This window comes from Narcine bancroftii, chromosome 4 (genome assembly GCF_036971445.1).
Source record: "Narcine bancroftii isolate sNarBan1 chromosome 4, sNarBan1.hap1, whole genome shotgun sequence".
In the NCBI taxonomy this organism is placed as follows: domain Eukaryota; kingdom Metazoa; phylum Chordata; class Chondrichthyes; order Torpediniformes; family Narcinidae; genus Narcine; species Narcine bancroftii.
In genome coordinates this window covers 174,479,717-174,499,961 of record NC_091472.1, presented here as the reverse complement: position 1 = coordinate 174,499,961, position 20,245 = coordinate 174,479,717, and the positions used below count along the sequence as shown (strand labels likewise).

The following is a 20,245-nucleotide window of genomic DNA, read 5'->3' as shown; positions in this document are numbered from 1 at the left end:
AATGGGTTTTACATTTATTGCCGTATTTTAATGGGTTTTACATTTATTGCCGTATTTTAATGGGTTTTACATTTATTGCCGTATTTTAATGGGTTTTACATTTATTGCCGTATTTTAATGGGTTTTACATTTATTGCCGTATTTTAATGGGTTTTACATTTATTGCCGTATTTTAATGGGTTTTACATTTATTGCCGTATTTTAATGGGTTTTACATTTATTGCCGTATTTTAATGGGTTTTACATTTATTGCCGTATTTTAATGGGTTTTACATTTATTGCCGTATTTTAATGGGTTTTACATTTATTGCCGTATTTTAATGGGTTTTACATTTATTGCCGTATTTTAATGGGTTTTACATTTATTGCCGTATTTTAATGGGTTTTACATTTATTGCCGTATTTTAATGGGTTTTACATTTATTGCCGTATTTTAATGGGTTTTACATTTATTGTCGTATTTTAATGGTTTATACAGTTATTGTTGTATTCTTTATTGCCGTATTTTAATGGGTTTTACATTTATTGTCGTATTTTAATGGTTTATACAGTTATTGTTGTATTCTTTATTGCCGTATTTTAATGGGTTTTACATTTATTGTCGTATTTTAATGGTTTATACAATTATTGTTGTATTCTTTATTGCCGTATTTTAATGGGTTTTACATTTATTGTCGTATTTTAATGGTTTATACAGTTATTGTTGTATTCTTTATTGCCGTATTTTAATGGGTTTTACATTTATTGTCGTATTTTAATGGTTTATACAGTTATTGTTGTATTCTTTATTGCCGTATTTTAATGGGTTTTACATTTATTGTCGTATTTTAATGGTTTATACAGTTATTGTTGTATTCTTTATTGCCGTATTTTAATGGGTTTTACATTTATTGTCGTATTTTAATGGTTTAAACAGTTATTGTTGTATTCTTTATTGCCGTATTTTAATGGGTTTTACATTTATTGTCGTATTTTAATGGTTTATACAGTTATTGTTGTATTCTTTATTGCCGTATTTTAATGGGTTTTACATTTATTGTCGTATTTTAATGGTTTATACAGTTATTGTTGTATTCTTTATTGCCGTATTTTAATGGGTTTTACATTTATTGTCGTATTTTAATGGTTTATACAGTTATTGTTGTATTCTTTATTGCCGTATTTTAATGGGTTTTACATTTATTGTCGTATTTTAATGGTTTATTCAGTTATTGTTGTATTTTATTGCTGTTTTCAATGGGTTTTACTTTTATTGTTGCTTATTCATTTTTTTGGAATATTGTTCGTTAAATGGATATGTCACTTCAGTACTCGGTATGTTTTAAGTCCCCCTGGAATAGGGGCAGCACAGGTTACAATTGTGCTCCTTTAGAATGTAGACAGGGCATAGATTTAATGTATAGTCATAGTGGGATATGGGTTAACAAGGGATTCCAATACAGACCAGGGGAACTGAACAGCTTTAGTGGAGTACATTTAATTTGTTTCTTAGCCTACACAGGTATTAAAGACAGAAGGTTTGAGGCGATAGCACAAAAGACATGGTGGGACAAAGACAGACAGAATGGTAGTCAGGATTGTACATGTAGCAGAGAGAGAGAGTTAATACATATGCTAATGTGCACAGACAGGCTGCAACTCACAAGTTCAATAATACATATGCTAATGTTAGCAGACAAGCTGCAACACAGTTAAATCACAGAAACAACCCCCCCAGCTTGGTCATTTTTCATCACCCCGTGAAGGGGAGCACCAGTTTCCAACAACGTGAGCTGCTTGACACTTTAATATCAGGCTCCAAACAGCCTTCGGAGATCGGTGGCCCTAGGGTTCGGGGCTGAAGAGGACATCAGATACTAGCCACAATTCAACGGAACTGTGAGAGATGGGAAAATTGATCTAAAATTATGAACATGGAAGAAACTAAAGTTCATCAGTAAAATGGCTGTAACCAGTTCAAACAGGATAAGCTTGGGGCTTAGGATGCAGGAAAGCAGAGTCAGCACGATTAACATAAGAATCTTCTCGTCTTTGTGACAAGACCATAGGACTAAGATAAGGAATGGTAAGGTACAATAGAATGTAGGAAGTTGAGGTAGTCTGGATCAGATAAGGGTCTCCTAGCCCTGGACAGAAGTACCAAGTCATACATTTCTAATTAGCTAACCATACACAGATTTATACATATGAAATTAGCCAACCCTAGATAGAATGAGTCAACTCTGCATATCAAGAGACTGTAGCCCAGAGAATCAGGAAGGTGTGAATAAGGACAATGACATGATGGGGCACCCACAGGATACCCCCTGGTCCTCCAAGTGTACTGAAACTGCACGTAGGCAGGAAGGATTGCCTATGCCAAACCCATCCAGGGGGCAGAAGAATGTAAGGGGGAGGGCACTCTGATACTGAAATTGACTGTATAAAAGTTGGGTGAGCCCCAGTGTATGTGTGTATTCCCAGGGTAAGGGGAAGCACCCAACTTTGCATTGTTGTAGTAATAAATGTTCTTTGTTCTCAATTTTTGTCTCGAGCAATTTCTTTAAAGGTACTTTAATTCCTAACAGAACCGCCTGACTACTGCTACTCGTTCGCTGCTGAAGGCAGCGTTTCTCACAGACTTCGTCAGGACAATGCTTACAAAAGTCGGGTGGTTAAAAGACACTGCTTCAATGTTTCAACGTGAATCTGCCCATGCCCATGTTCAGACGTAGCAAATTCGGACTGATGTGGGATGGACTAGACTCTTTACTGAGAACTGGAGCCTGATACTCACAACCCTAATAAGCAGCTGGACTCGCTACTCTGACCTTCATGGTGCTCCCCTACCTAAAGACTTTACACAGAGATTACAATTCGGTTATTGACCAGCTGGGTAAAACTACACCTTACACTTGAAAGATCAGTATTACTGATCTAAAAGAAAAGTGAGGGGGGGGGGGAAAAATCAGTCACACTGACACTAGTAACCAAAGATCAAGTAACACTGATCATGGTGAAAGATCAGTATTACTGATCTAAAAGAAAAGTGAGGATTGTGAGAGATGGGAAAATTGATCTAAAATTATGAACATGGAAGAAACTAAAGTTCATCAGTTAATGGCTGTAACCAGTACAAACAGGATAAGCTTGGGGGGTTAGGATGCAGGAAAGCAGAGTCAGCACGATTAACATAAGAATCTTCTAGTCTTTGTGACAAGACCATAAGACTAAGATAAGGAATGGTAAGGTACAATAGAATGTAGGAAGTTGAGGTAGTCTGGATCAGATAAGGGTCTCCTAGCCCTGGACAGAAGTACCAAGTCCTACATATCTAATTAGCTAACCATACACAGATTTATACATATGAAATTAGCCAACCCTAGATAGAATGAGTCAACTCTGCATATCAAGAGACTGTAGCCCCGAGAATCAGGAAGGTGTGAATAAGGACAATGACATGATGGGGCACCCACAGGATACCCCCTGGTCCTCCAAGTGTACTGAAACTGCACGTAGGCAGGAAGGATTGCCTATGCCAAACCCATCCAGGGGGCAGAAGAATGTAAGGGGGAGGGCACTCTGATACTGAAATTGACTGTATAAAAGTTGGGTGAGCCCCAGTATGTGTGTGTATTCCCAGGGTAAGGGGAAGCACCCAACTTTGCATTGTTGTAGTAATAAATGTTCTTTGTTCTCAATTTTTGTCTCGAGCAATTTCTTTAAAGGTACGTTAATTTCTAACAGCTCTAAAAATTTTCTAGTATATTTCATGAATTGTATTTTGTCACTTACCAAACTCAATATGCTGTTTTGCTTCCAGCACAACTTTGTCTTTCTGTAGTCGTTGATATACTTGAATTGAGGTCACATCTCTCCAGCAGCCAAAAACCTTTACAAAATTAAAGTCACAAAGTCATTGCTGAGTTGTTATTGAAATAACCTCTATATCCTTCAATATCTTAACACAACTGCCTTGATGCTAATTCATTAAAAAGCTTAAAAGACATCTATACACTTGTAAACATCAAAAATGTAGCTGCAAGCTGATATTTGCATCAATCGTGAACAAGATGAAATGAGAATCTCACCGTGACCCAGGTCAAGTCATTGCATATCAAAGTCAAGCTGAACCAACCAGGAGAAAGGTGTCTGTTTTTATTCACACCCTTTTCTCAAAGTACTAACAGCTGCTTGCTTCCATGAGTGCTGACAATTCATTGTTATGTCCAGTCAGTAAATTACTGCAGATAAGCTGATCACTGAAGCATCGTTGAGTCTGATGAATGGACAGTGATAAGCAGCCAATCAGTTGGTCTTTCTTTGACTTTCCAAGCCCACAATCAAAGTCTACTTAAGCTCTTCAATATGTGAGAGGCATTGTGGTGACCATTAGCAACAACAAGGTTTTCAGCTGAACCTAATTGACAGCACAGCTGGAATAATCAACAATGGAATTTTTCTTGTGATACCCAGTCCCATGCTCTGCAATGCAGATTACCTGATTGCTAAAGGGAAGTTCAGTGCACAAATATGCTGGAGAAACTCAGCAGGACACGCAGCATCTATAGGAAGTCGAGGATAACCAACCCAAGCCCAAAACATTGATTAGCTTTGACTTCCTATGGATAGCGTGTGACCTGCTGAATTTCTCCAGTATGTTTGTGTACTGTACTCAACCCAAGCTTTTGTTGACTTTGTTTAACTGCTAAAGGAAAATTATATGCATTTGCTAAACAAAAGCGAGTACCCCAAGGTATTCTTCTGTTCCTGGGCAGCACAGTTGGGATACCAATTTGTGCAATGCCTTTACATTGCCAGCGATCAGGACCGGGGTTTGAATACCAAGCTGTCTGTTAGGAGTTTGTGAATTCTCCCCATGTCTGCATGGGTTTTCACCAGGGGCTCCTGTTTCCTCCCACTATTCAAAATGTAACTGGAGTGTAGGTTAATTGGGTGTAAATTGGATGGCACAGACTTGTGGTCTGAAATGGCCTGTTACTGTGCTGTATATCTAAATTTAATCTGACAATAGAGTAGCAAAGCAAAGACAACTGGGTGAAATGTGTATGTCATTTCCATGCAGAGGAGCAAAGGTCAAAAGTAATAAAACAAAACAAAATTAAATAAGAATTCCAAGTTAAGATTTGAGGACAAACAATGATGATAAAATAAAATACTGATCTCTCACATTCATTTCAAACAATTTCTTGCAGCTTTGTTTAAGTGAAAATGAGCCACACCTTAGACAAAAGAACACTGTTAAAATGATGATCCACTCTGGCAGCCTTCCTTGCTTCATCAGCCAATGCATGTGCATTTTGTTTCCAAGTGGAGAAAGAAAATCTACGAGATAAAGATCAAGTCAATGAAAAAGCAAACTATTTTACAAATAATAAAATGGGAGTAGATCACTGATAGATCACTGAATATGATCATGGCTTATCTTCCTGAGGCTTCATCTCTTCTGTGCTAGTTTCCCCACTGTCCACCATTTCCTGATCTTTCAAAAAATTATTTCCTCTTCAAGTACAATCAATAATCTACCATCTATAACCCTCCAGAGCAGAGAATTCTAGAAGTTCTATAAGAAGTTGTTATCAGACTCCTCAACAAGAAACTCAGACTCATTTAAAAACTCTTTTGTACTTTATTGATTTTTTTTTCTCTCTGTACTGCACACTTTATTTACATTTCTTTATTTCTTTTCACGTATATATAACTTTTTGAGTAGTTTTTTGCACTAATAATAAGTGGTAATTCTGCATTGCCCGTGAGTTAAAAGAATCTCAGGGTTGTATGTACCGTATTTTCACTAACACACACACACACACAATGTACACATGCATATAACGTGCAGAAAATCTTAAACTATGTCAAAATATTTTCGTATAGCATGCACATGTATTTACCATGCGGGTGTAGTATTCTGAATTCCAACTCACAAGAGCAATTTGCATTTACTTGGGATAGGGGACAACACATTCCATAGTCCCAAGCTAATCTCCCGCAATTTACAACCTATTCAACTTCCCTCAGAGATGTCAATCACCCATTATATAGAAGATATCCTCCAATCAATTAATAGATCAATTAACAGGCTTCAGAGTAAAGCAGGATTTTAGTGTCTTAATTTAAAAAGCCTTGCTTTAAAAGAAACCTCATCTTTTAAAAATTGCGTGCAATTACAAGATTTATGGTTTTATTTGAAGTAATGAGGATGATTAAACTGATGCCATAAGGCAGAATCATCCTAATGTTGTCTCAGATCAGAGGCACTTGATATGTTAATCTTCTCCATCAGGGGATCGGTCTGTACAATTAACATTGATAAGGTGCAGTGCCCTTGCCAGAATATCCTGTTTCTTGGAATACCATGACACTCAGGCCAAAGAGATATTTTCGAGTCTGCCAAGATCAAACTTTTGAATTTTGCCATTTTGTACGTACCCAACTCCCACATTTGCTGTAAATTGTACATATTCTTTCACTGTCGCTATTGCATTCCCACTCCAGTCATAAATTGTCGGTTCAATTTTCCCACATTCACTATAAATTGTGCATGTTCTTTCATTGCCGTTATTACATTCCCACACTCGCTATAAATTGCCGGTGTGACTTTCCCATGCCCGAAATAAATTGTGCACGCTCTTTCATTGCCACGATTACTTTCCCATACCCGCTATCAATTGTGCACATTGTTTCAACATGTAAAAAAAAAATTCTTGTATAGCGCACACATACATATAACATGCGGTGGGTTACCTGGTTTGTAAAAAAAAAAACGCATATGATGTGCGTGTGGTATGCGTAAAAATATGGTACTCGGACAATAAATCTAAACTTTGAACTTTGAGGTTAAATATCAAGAGATGATCGGGTCAACATTTTTGCGAGGGTAGAAAAATTGATGTTCAGAAACTACAGACCATTATCAAAAGTAGATAGTACAAAAATGCAGATGGAATTTGAAGTAGTCCAATCATAAAGCACACCATTTAGGAAAAGGACAATGGGAAGCAAACAGAATGCATATATGGATGGCTCTTTAATAATTAACAATGAGACTAAAATAGCCATGGATTAAATAGATTTGATTACCTGAAAGGTGGTGATGCAATAGAGGTCAAATTTAACTGCAACAATTTTAACCATATAACCATTTACGGAGCGGAAACAGGCCATGTTGGCCTTTCGAGTCCGCACCGGTTCATTGATTTTGTGCGCCCTCTTCAGGCATTGGTCCCAGTAGATCTTCATTCAATAATGATGGGCGAATTCAATGCAGGTGGAATCTTATTGAAATTGAAAGGAAGATTGTTGTCCTGGCACCACACAACCAGATTCTTGATCTCCATCCTGCTTTCTGACTCATGGTCATTAACTTGGATCTCCGAAAATCTTATCGACTAAAACTTACCTTGATAAGCAGTCTCAACGGATTGCAGCTACTTGAGGATGGAAGTCCCAAAGTAAATTAAGACTCAAGAACATTACCTTCAAAGTTGGTGCAAAGAAGTGAGATATAATATGTAATCTTGAGACTCAGTTCACTAATATCATCACCCACCTGCATCAAGGAGGACACAAATAGACAAATCCTACCTGGATCTAGAGGCAGTGTCCAGAATTGAACACTAGGACTATATGGACCAGGACCTTTACTTGTATGAGCTCGCACTCTGATATCATAAGTGGTGTCTGGTTTTAGGTTGAACTTCAAAGTTGTCTCAGGTGAAGCCACAGAGAACTTATTTAAGATGCAATCATTAAGTTATGGAATTTTATGAAATTATCAAGTTCGATCATACAGTTTTACAGACCAGAATAGGCAAGGCTTTAAGCCCAATTGGTCCATGCCAACCAAACTGTCTACCTAAGTGAGGTCCCTTTGACTGTGTTGGCCCATATCCTCCTAAACCTTTCTTACCCATTTACCTGTCTAAATATATTTTGATCATTGCAATTTCATCCTCCACCATTTCATATGCCTACCACTACTCTCTGTGACAAAGGTGCACTTTCAATCCCCTTAATTCTTTTGTTTCTCACTTTAAATCTATCCCCCTTAATTTCAGATTCCCCAACCCGAGGAAAGTGATTATAAATATTTATTTCATACATGCTCCTCGTGATTTTATATAACTCCATAAGTATCACATGAACACTAATCCAAACAAGACACCCAAATTGTTATTTGAAACATGCAGTACTTTTTCAGAATATTGGATCAAAGCACTTCAAAATGTTAATACCTCAAGAGATTGCTTTTCCATTTATTCTCCTTCTCCTCCACTTTATACAAAATCTGCCGAGAGTTTTGAAGGTAAACCTAAATGAGAAAAAGCGTTGCAAGAGATGAACTTTCAAGGACACGTGAAACCTTGAACATCTGGAATTTAAACACACATACTGAACATTCAACAAGTAAAAATAATCCAGATTTGTACACAATTGAACCATAGAACACTACAGCACAGAAAAAAGGCCATTCAGCTCTTCTAGTCTGTACTGACCACTATTTCGCTCGTCCCACTGACCTGCTCCAACTCCATAACCCTCCAGCCCTCTCCCATCCACGTATCTATCAAATCTATTTTAAAACACAAGATCGACCCCCGCATTCACCACATCAGATGACAGCTCATTCTACATTCCCACCACTCTCTGAGTGAAGAACTTCCCACTAAACCTTTCCCCTTTCAGCTTATAACTATGACCCCTTGTATTTATCTCTCCCAATCTAAGTAGAAAAAGCCTACTCATACCCACTCTGTCTTTTAGTCCTATTATCTTGTAAACCTCTATCAAATTTCCCCTCATTCTTCTTCACTCCAAGGAAAAAATTCCTAACCTGTTTAATCTTTCCCTGTAACTCAATTACTGAAGACCCGCAACATCCGAGTTAATCTCTGCACTCTATCAATCTTATTAATATTCCTTCATGTGGTTAGGTGCGCATAACCACACACAATACTCCAAATTTGGCCTCAACAATGTCTAAAACAATTTCAACATAACATCCCAACTCCTATACTCAATACTTTGATTTATAAAGGCTAAGATGCCAAAAGCTTTCTTTACAATTCAGTCCACCTGTGACGCCACCTTCAGGGATCAATGTATCTGTATTCCTAGATCTCTTTACTCCTCCACACTCCTCAGTGCCCTACCATTTACTGTGTATCTCTGACCTTGGTTTGCCCTTCCAAAATGCATCACCTCACACTTGTCTGCATTAAACTCCATCTACCATTTTTGGCACATTCTCCCAGTTGGTCCCAATCCCTCTGCAAGCTTTGAAAATCTTCCTCACTGTCCACAATGCCTCCTATCTTTCTGTCATCAGCAAACTTGCTGATCCAATTTTACTACATTATCACCCAGATCATTGAAATAGACAACAAACAACAATGGTCCCTGCACAGATCCCTCAGGCACACCAAGTCATAAGCCTCTAGTTTGAGGAAGCAACCATCTACTACTGTTTTCTCCTACATAGCCAATTTCAAATCCAATTTACAACCTCTCCATCAATTCCTAGTGTCTGAACCTTTTGAACTAACCTTCCATGTGGGACTTGTCCAAGGCTTTACTAAAATCCATGTAGACAACATCCACAGCCTTTCCTTCATCTACCTTCTTGGTAACCTCCTTGAAAAACTCTCCAATTCATTAAACATGACCTACCACACACAAAGCCATGCTGACTGTCCTTAATTAGCCCATGGCTGTCCAAATACCTATATATCCTATCTCTCAGAACTCCTTCCAATAATTTACCGACTACCGTCATCTGGTTGACTGGCCTATAATTACCTGGTTTCTTTTTGGAGCCTTTTTTAAATAAGCAACCCTCCAATCCTCTGGCACCTCATGCTTGACTAAGTACATATTGCATACATCTACTAGAGCCCCTGCAATTTTTACACTAGTCTCCCTTAAGGTGTAAGGGAATATCATATTCAGCCCAGGTGATTTATCTACCTTTATTCGCTCTAAGGCAGCAAGAACTTCCACCTCCTTAATCTCTATATGTTCCATGACACTGATGTTTGTTTCCCTTCCTTATCTATTATGCCAGTTTCCTGAGCAAATACTGATGCAAAAAAACTGTGCAAGATGTCCCTCATTACATGAGGCTCCACTCTGATCCTCTAGAGGACCAATTTAGTCCCTTACTATTCTTTTACTCTTTATATACTTGTAGAAACTCTTTGGGTTTACCTTCACATTATTTGCCAAAGCAACCTCATGTCTTTTTGCCTTCCTGATTTCTTTATTGACTATTTTCTTGCTTTTTCTGTACTCTTCAAGTACCTCATGAGGTCCTTGTTGCCTATACTCCTCCCTCTTCCTCTTAACCAGATTTCCAATATTCCTTGAAAACCAGATTGCCATATGCCTGTTAACTTTGCCTTTAATCCTAACAGGAACATGCAAACTCTGCACTCTCAAAATTTCATCTTTGATGTCCATTCACTTACTTAACACACCCTTTCCAGAAAACAACATATCTCAAACCACTCTTCTTAGATCCTTTCTCATTTCCACAAAATTTGCATTCCTCCAATTTAAAATCCCAACACGAAGACCAGACTTATCCTTTTCTACAATCAACTTGAAGCTAATGACAATATGGTCACTGGACCCAAAATATTTGCCTAGTCGTACATCTGTAACCTGACCTGTCTTGTTCTCGAATAAGAGATCAAGTATTGCAACCTCTCTCGTTGGTACCTCTATATATTGATTTAGAAAACTTTCCTGAACACATTTCACAAACTCCAAGCCATCCAGCCCTTTTACAATGTGGGAGTCCCAGTCAATATTTATAAAATTAAAATCTACATCACACCTTTCTGCTTCTTATGTCAGTCTGCTATCTCTCTACAGATTTGCTCCTCCAATTCTCTCTGACCACTGGGTGGTCTATAATACAACCCTATCAGTGTGGTCTAACCTTTCCCGTTCCTCATCTCCACCCATGTGAACTCTGTTGACAAACCCTCCTGGCTGTCCTGACCACACAGCTGAGATATTTTCCAATGCCTCTCTTCCCCCTTTCATCTCTCCCCCTCTTTCACGTCTGAAGATAAAGCACTAACCCTCAATGTTTAACTGATGCTTGAAACATCCTTTCCATTCTTACATGACCAGGTGCTGCCAAAGACACCAAGCTTGCATGCTTTTGAATTTTGATGGTCTATAAAGTTGAGCATGCAGAATTAAATATTATACAAAACTTGCAGTTAGTTCAAGAAATAAGTGCTTTCCTCTCATGAAAATCTATACTTTCAATGCAGTTATATTTTTTTTAAATGATGTAAAAACAAAAATCTGCAGATGCAGAAATATTAGCCAAATAAGGGCTAAGACCCAAAACATCGTTTGCCTTTTACTTCCTATGGATGCTACGTGACCTGCTGAGTCTCTCCAGCACTTTTGTATCTTGCAATATTTTAAAATGATATCAAGAGGATAGGTTACATGAATGAACAAGACTGTTAACTATTGGGAACCAAGTCCATTGTCAATAGTGACCAATTCATAAATATCAAAATGCTTCCTCAGATATCTATATATTTATCCTTTTTATTTTGAGCATCATGAAAGGTTCCAGAAAATAAGCCAAAAAACATTTTTTAAAAATCCTATTTTCAGAAAATGTGGCAATAGAAGACAGTATAAGTCAGTTGATTCTGGTAACGAGGTAAGTGATTCGATGGAGTAAAACACAAAAGTCTGCAGACACAGTGATGGAAGTAAAAACACAATGCTGGAGAAATTCAGCAAGTCAAACAGTGTACTTCACATAGCAAAGATAAAGATACATAACCAACATTTCAGGCTTGATCCCTTCATCAAGGTGTGAGCAAAAATGGGCAGTATTTTTCCATTTTCTCTGTGCCTAGTCTGCTAGGTCATGATTTTAAAATCAGGGCACATTTGTGAGAGCAAGATCTGAACTTCTAAACATGACTTCAATGAATTAACTAAATCTGATGGCTGGGCAGGCAATGAACTGCAGCTGCAATATGTGGGAATTGGTATGCACTGAGGTAATTAGTGACTAAAGCTGCAGTAAGTGTTGGCTGATTGAGGAATTTCAGCAATGGTCCGTTAGCTGGAGAATGAGCTCTGAACATTGCAATACATCTGGGAGATGGGGAAATTACTAAGACGTTATTTCATGAGGCAGTCACACTTCAATAATCTTTAAGTTGGCAAATTGTCAAGGACAAGATGGTGTTACTGTAGAAGAGGTAGGTGGAGGAAATCAAAGCATTGTTCCAGATGAGTCTCAATGTTTATCCTTGTCTAACTGGTATGAAGGGCTTTGACTGGACAAGATTAGGGACCGAACAGAGGATATGCAAACTGTCCATAGTATCTATGCACAGGGTCTCATTCAATTAAGTGGGGGGGGCGGGGGGGGAAGAGTGATAGTTATAGAAGATAGCATACTTAGGGGAGTAGATACTGCTCTTTTCAGCAAAGTCCTGAAGGCTGTATTGCCTCCAAGGTGGAAGGTTAAGGACAGCCCTCTGGACTGGAGATGGATTAGGAGGGCGAGGATCCGGTGTTCATGGTCTGCACTGGCACAAACAATAGAGCTAGAATGAGAATGGAAGCTCGGATGAAGAATTATGATCTTGCGACAAAACTGAATAAACAGAGCAAGATTGATTATATCCAGATTATTAAGAGAGCCATGTGTTAATTGGCAAAGACTAAAACCGTGCATCTTGGCGCCTCACAGTTCGGCGGGCAGCAACCTCCTTTGAAGAAGACCGCAGAGCCCACCTCACTGTCAAAAGACAAAGGAGGAAAAACCCAACACCCAACCCACCAATTTTCCCTTGCAACCACTGCAACCGTGTCTGCCTGTCCCGCATCGGACTTTTCAGCCACAAACGAGCCTGCAGCTGACGTGGACAGTACCCCTCCATAAATCTTCGTCCGCGAAGCCAAGCCAAAGAAAAGAGGGATTAGAGAGGTAAACATGTGGCTGATAGTTTAGTGTTGGAGAAATAGTTCCTATTCATAAGGCACTGACATCAGTATTGGAGAAGAGAGCTGTCCATTGAGGTGAGCTCCACTTCGACTATGTCCTGGCAAATTTCGTAACGAGGGTGGCAGATAGGTCTTGAAACTAATGAGGAAGGAAATCAGGATAAAATGAAAGAGCAGTGTCACATGATTGTGAGGAGGAAACTGGAGTCATAGTTGTTAATCAAGGAAGGGACCAGGGCAGTGCTGCATTATGTTATAAAGGCAGTGGATAGAAACGTGGAACTAGTTTGGGTTGAAATCACAAATAGGAGGAAAAGGAAGACAGAAGTGGGAGTAGTCTCGTGGAACTTATATAAGTACTATTCTATTTGATACAAGGGAGGAACTATCTGAAATGTCTAAGTAGAAAAAAAAACAAGAGACATGTCAGTTGAAGTCCAGTACTTCTTTTCATAACCCTCAATTAACCAGTTAGCGGGGAGGAGTCACGTGATGGAGTAGTGGCTGGTCATGGAATTCCAGCCCTCTCCGGAAAAGTTAAAAAAAACGCACAAAACACAAAGGTACAAGATTAAAATTTAAAACAAAGTAAAAATAAAGGTGAGAAGAAAATGGCAGCAAAGAGAGAAAAGTCAAAAACAATGGGAAGAAGAGAAGAAGAAAGAACATCGGAAGAAGGTGAAGGCCTTACCTGTCTGAGGAGGCCCGCCGCGGAGAGAGAAGCCCGCTCCCTCAGGTCAGTGGAAGTCCCGGGCTCGGGACTACAAAAATGGCTCGCAGAGCCGAGTAAAAGTGCGCAACCGCGCATGAAAAAAAACCACACTGAAGGGAGGGGGGAACAGCTGCGGAGTCGATCTCCACAGCTGAGAGAGACACCTGCAACACAGCAGCAGGTGCAAAACACAGACAATAACGACAACAAGAAAGAAGAGGGTAAAAAGAAAACAAGGTAACAACAGATGGTCAATCCAGAGGAAGAAGAAGAAGAATAGAAAGAAATGGAAGAAGAGAAAGGCAAGACAATGGACATATCTTTTTTTAAAGAATATATGGAATCAGTGAAAGAATGGCAATTACAAGAATTTAATGAGATAAAAAGAAGAATTAAGAATGCAGAAGAAAAAATGAATAAAATAGAAATGGTCATATCAGAGATAGGAAAAAGAGTGGATAACTTGGAAAAACGAGAAATAATCGTAGAAATGGAAGTAGACGACTTAAAAGAGAAATTAGAAGAATCTAATAAAAAAGTTAAAGAGGCACATGAGCTGTTAGCTCAGAAGATAGATATAATGGAAAACTGTAATAGAAGAAATAATATAAAGATAGTGGGCCTTAAGGAAGATGAAGAAGGCAAGAATATGAGAGAATTTATAAAAGATTGAATTAACCAGTTAGCAAACTTTATCCAACTCATTCCACATGTAAAAAGCCCATCTTGTTCACTGGATGCACACCTGCTCCCAGCAGAGCAATTCCAGTCTCCCTCTTATTGTTACTATACCATCCTACAATTTGTTAGTACCCTAATGAATGGCGGAGCATTTTGGAAAATCAGATGCTGCTGGATCCACCAGCTGCACCACCCTCCAGAACACAACTCCCAAAGTATTCTACAAAAAAAGAGTACACAAAAAAGACTACCAAAACATTCCAGAAGCGCAAATAAAGATTTGATGCAAATTTTATCATTCTCTAAAGTATCATTGAAAAGTTATCTTCATCACATTCAGGCATCCAGTACTGATGTTTGAACTGTATTCATGATATTACATTGAGTTTAAATCAAAATTAAATTATCAACCATTCAGCACATTGGAGAGCAGCACATTTAGTGTGGCAGTTGCACAATTCTATTACAGTACCAGCGACATGGGTTCGAAAACGACACTGTTCGTCAGGAGTTTGTATGTTCTCCCTCCGACTGCATGATTTCCTCCAGGTGCTTCGGTTTCCTCCCACATTCCAAAGACATATGGGGTAGAAGGTTAACGAGTCACATGGATATATTTGGGCAGTGTGGGTCGGTGGGTCAGAAAGGCCTGTTATTATGCTACATCTCTAATTACAAATTACAATTTACCTTCATTCAATATATAAAAGTATTAGTGTCTTTCACTCACCTTCCATCTATTTAAAGATTTGCACAGCAAGACCTGGTGGAAATGGGTATCAGCACACATCTGCTTTTTCCGTCTCTCATGTTTTTTCTGCACATACTGGAAGAGTGCAAATTAAAATACTTCATTAATTCACCAATTCACCTCCTCAGATGGACAAAAACTTAGTTTTAAGATCCCTACTATATTTTCCAATTAGCTTACATTATTCAGTAACAAAAATTTGGGAACATTCTGCACATCAGACAGGATTTGAGAAATGAGAGAAAGTTATAATTTCAAATTGTTGATGAAAAATACTTCACATTCAACTCTTTAAAGAAACAGTAAAAAGGACAAAGGGAAAGAACAAAAGGAAAGCCTGAAATAGGCTGGAAGCCAAAACAATTAGAAAGGGGCATCATAATGTTACAAATTAAACAATAGATGAAATCACAGTTTGAATGACCATTGTTTTGATGTGAATAAAACAGCAGAACCATTGTCAGAAATTGTTCAACTGAATTTTGAGTTTAAAAAAAGCTGTCACTTGACAAATAATAAGTTGCCATCTGACGAACTTTCAGCACGCTTTACTTTCACAACAAAATCGGCAACCAACAGAGAAGTCAGCAGGAATACAAAGAGAATTGAAAATCAGGTAGATAGTAGCTTGGAGTTACATTTGTAAACTTAAAAGGGATGTCCAACAAAGAAAACTCTCACGATGTCACTCTGTTACTTAATTGATGCTAGTAAGTTGATCTAATAAATAAAAACAAGGTTGCAAGCTCAGACCTGTGACAAACATGAACCTGTGCCATGTGGAAATCCAGGCTGTTGACATTTTCTTGACAATCACAAGTACAATACATCATCAGCGGGAGGAGCTCAAGGTGCAAGTTTTAATGACCGAGCAATTGCTGATATTCCTACAGTCGATACATGAAGCTTAATTTCAAATCATGAAGTGGTCACTCCCCAGTTCAAGAGAGTGTGTTCTGAGAGGGAATTGTTGAAAGCTAGGCAAAATAAAAGGGACAGAATTTCAGGAGATTGCAGTACATGAAAATGCTGGAGAAATTCAGCAGATCACACATTTTTACAGCACTGTTGTGTACTGCGCTAGACCAGAGCATCTGCAGATTTTTTGGTTTACTAGTAGTTCAGGAGAGCTCAGATGGCATGGTTCTCAACTTGCATTAATTTCTGAAAAGTGAGAGTGCAGTCCTTGGGAGAGTGCTGCCACAGCCAAGACAATTGAACGATGGAGTTTGAGTTGTGAATGAAAGAAAAAGTATAAGAGAACAACAATTATTAGTAAATTCTATAGGTACAGTAGCTGATGTGTTTCTGCAATGGCATACACGATTCCAGGATGGTACATTGCTTCATAGTGGGAGGTTCAAAGATATAACTCAGCATGTACTCACATAATATGAAAAGACATAATATGTCCTGAAAGCTGGTTTTGAAGAATTATAAAGAATGCATTTTTTTTAAAAAATCCAGCATGTATAATCAAAGAAGAATGAAAGATATTTTTTAGTACATAAAGAACAAGAGGATAACTAAGGAGGGAGAACAGCTTAGAATGAATCTTAAGCATGGAAATAAAGCATGTGGGCAAGGTTCTTAATGAACACTTTTCAGCTGCAGGTGATACCTCTGATGTTGTAATTAAAGTAGATGAGTATAAAATGTTATATTATATAAGTACATTAAAAAGGGAAGTACCACGAGACTTGGTTAGTTTTAAAATGAATAAATTGCCTATCCATAATAAAATATATCCCAAATTATTAAAATCAGCAAGAGAATAAATTATGAAGACTCATTCTACAATTTTTCATTCCTCCCTGGCAACAGGACTGATGCCAGAGGATTGATGATCTGCTCATGGAGTACAGCTACTTAGAAAGGGATAAGCCAAGGAATTGTACACTAGTTGGTTAAAATTTAGTTGGAAGAGAAGATTTGTTCAGGGATGGGAATCAAGAATGGATGGGAATGAGACTTGAATACATCAATTTCAAATGAAAATTTGGATAACATGCTTGATTAATAATACTTCATTCTGCGCACGACATCGTTTAATACAATTTAAAGTTGTACATGGAATACATATGTCCAAAGTTAGATTATCTCATTTTTCTCTTGATGTTGATCCACTACGTGACAAATGTAAAGTTTTTGAGGCCCCTCTGATTCATATGTTTTGGGAGTGTCGTGAACTTCAAGAATATTGGGAACAATTCTTTAAAATTCGATCACAGATTCTTAGGATTAAATTAGAACCAGTGCAGTGGTCTGAGCCGGCGCATAGTGCGGTATCGCGAACCCTTGCCAGTGTGGCTGACTAGCAAACGTGTGGAGCCGTGGGTCTGGCTGCTATACACTCACCTGGGCATGCTGGATTTTCATTTTTTTCAAGAATTATATATGACAATGTATAATTTAAAGATAAGGTTCCATTATTGTCACATAATACTATATTTAGTCTGTAACATACATAAACTCTTTAACTTTGTCTACTGCAAAGAAGACAGAGTATATATGACATATTCTGTTCTACATAATATAAAAGCTACATCTTCTTTGGCTTGGCTTCGCGGACGAAGATTTATGGAGGGGGTAAAAGTCCACGTCAGCTGCAGGCTCGTTTGTGGCTGACAAGTCCGATGCGGGACAGGCAGACACGGTTGCAGCGGTTGCAGGGGAAAATTGGTGGGTTGGGGTTGGGTTTTTCCTCCTTTGCCTTTTGTCAGTGAGGTGGGCTAAATATATACATGTAATATTTCTCTCTAACAAATCAATAAAAATATTTCAAAAGATTTGGAAGCCATTCGAAAGGACAGTAACATTTTCATTCTGAAAGGGACAAACTAATTAAGGGCAGTTGGCATCAATTCAGGGAATGATCACATCAGTCCAAATTGAATCTTTTTTTTAAGTAAGTAACAAGGAGGGACAAATAAGAAAGTGTATTTGACATTTGCACAGACTTCAGTAAAGTGTCATGCAAGATGATTTTTTTTAAAACAAAATGTATGCGATCAAAAAAAAGTGTGGCAAATGGGATTCAAAACTTGACAAGGGTTAGGAGCAGGCACAGTGGAAGGATTAAAGGAGAGAGGAGAAAAAAAATCTAAGAATATGCGGAGGGTCCAGAAGAACTCATTGTTAAAAGAGTGATAGAGGCAAAAACATTCATCGCATTTCAACATATTGGTTGTGTCGATGCAGAACTGTTGCTTCCACGGCTGTAATCTGAAAGGTGAAATTTAAGTAGGCAGATCATTTTCAATTAGCATTGACACAATTCTATGAATGGTTACTCATGCCATGAACCTTTTACATATCCCCTGAAAATTGACCAGAGAAGCTGAGATTAAAACTTTTATTTTAAAATTGAGGTTGTTTAATAATTGTATTTCAGTATTTGCTTCAAATTATTTGAGAACTTTTGAACATATTTGTAATTTTTGTACTTGCCTATCACAATTGCAAAACCAAGGCAGCAACACACAATCAAAACACAGGCAACCCTTACATTGCTGGGCTTGGTATTCCAAGAAATTCTTCTACTCCCCTTCTAAGACTCAAGATCCTCTTCCTTAATTTCTGGCACCTCTTTGAATTTGGTATACTGTATCTGCAGCTCTCAATGTGCTCTCCTTAGTACCGGGAGATGAAACACCCATAAGGAATGACTACCTCACCCATAAGCTTAGTTCATTACATGATCTTTAATTTTCAGGTTATCTGCCATTTAATTCGTAGTTTCACTGCAACACTTCCACTCTTGGACTCAAACACAATTCTAACTTGATGAATAGCAGATTGCAACCTTCTTGGCTCAGTCAGCTCAGTTAAAGAATTTCAGATAAGGATTTTTCTCACAAGCTTACCTCCTTGGGGATGACTTTTTATTTATTCCCATTGACATTCTTACAGCAAAAAATATTGTATTTGCTTTAAATCCAATTGAATGATGTGCATAAAACTCAGGGAGTCAGTCAGCAACTGAAAAAATAATGTGTTAACTCAGTGGCCTTTCATTGGAGAATGTTTTAAATCGGAGAGAAAGCAGTTAGGGGAAACAAAAAAAGTCTGCGATTGGCCGAAAGACCAGGAGATATTGAGTCGTGGTGCTGGCTAAAAGTGGTTGCTGAATAATAAGTTACCTCTGTATTGAGGGAAGAGGCGTACAAAGAGACAATAAAATTGCTGTATGCTGAAACAAAAGCTGGAAATGCTATTTTAAATTGTTGCATTCATTGTTGACACATTAAGGTTGCAAAGTGCCCGGTTGGAAGTCAAGACACCAAAAATAAGAGAGGAAAGTGGCCTGAGCAGAACTGAAACAAGGATTGAAAGGGAAAGGCATAACTTGGACACAAACAGTTTGTCACAGCCATAGCTTTCTTGTGGAAGTAATACATGCAGTTGAAGGCCCTTAAAGTGAACCCAGGAGGAGAATATGGTAAAGGGGTGCTGGCTGGGCCTCTGTTCAAGGAAGAAGCTCAATGCCCTGAACCAGCCTGGTGTAGAGAGATTAGGCAACTATGGTGAAAAAGAGTCCACAGAATAAAGCGAGTCTGCCCTCTGCAAGAATGAAGTTAAGTTTGCGAAACAGCAACAGTGCTACACTCTCAACTCCAGACTCCAGGTTTTGGTCACAGAGATAGTGGTTGCGAGTACAGCATAAAAATGGTGTTGATGACAGTGATAATGTTCAGAAAGACAAGAGAAAGAGTTGACAAAAATACATGGTTTTATTCTATGTCCTCAAAAATATGATTTTTAACATGCATGGCCAGAAATAGGAAGAAATCTTAGACCAAGTCCACTCTAATAAAGGCCTATAATTTTTGCCTGTCAAGGATGATTCAAATAGAGTCATGTATCTTCAAAAAGAGCCTTTGCCCACCTTGCCCATTCTGATCATGAGCATTTTGAGTTGTCCCTCTTGCCTGTATTTGCTCTATATCCTTCTAAGCCTTTCCTGAACATCTGTGTGAACAGAGAAATTATCCCCACTTTTAAGTTTCCACTGGAAGTATAGGCCATCCTCTGAATGTAAAAGCTACCCCTCAGGTCCCTCTTAAATCTTTTCCCTCTCATAAACTTATACCCTCGAAATCTAC

At 38.3% G+C, this 20,245-nt stretch overlaps 1 protein-coding gene across 9 annotated transcripts in view; it reads right to left on the bottom strand.

Annotated features, from left to right (window-relative positions):
* sfi1 (SFI1 centrin binding protein) overlaps positions 1-20,245 on the bottom strand; it is a 287,818-nt gene that overhangs the window by 149,054 nt on the left and 118,519 nt on the right. For all 9 annotated transcript variants that reach the window (XM_069933071.1, XM_069933076.1, XM_069933070.1 and 6 more), the window contains 4 exons: positions 15,120-15,215; positions 8,235-8,311; positions 5,223-5,325; positions 3,775-3,871 (listed from right to left, as the gene is read on the bottom strand). In XM_069933071.1, coding sequence (XP_069789172.1) covers positions 3,775-3,871; positions 5,223-5,325; positions 8,235-8,311; positions 15,120-15,215 — 373 coding nt within the window. The remainder of the gene's footprint in view (positions 1-3,774; positions 3,872-5,222; positions 5,326-8,234; positions 8,312-15,119; positions 15,216-20,245) is intronic.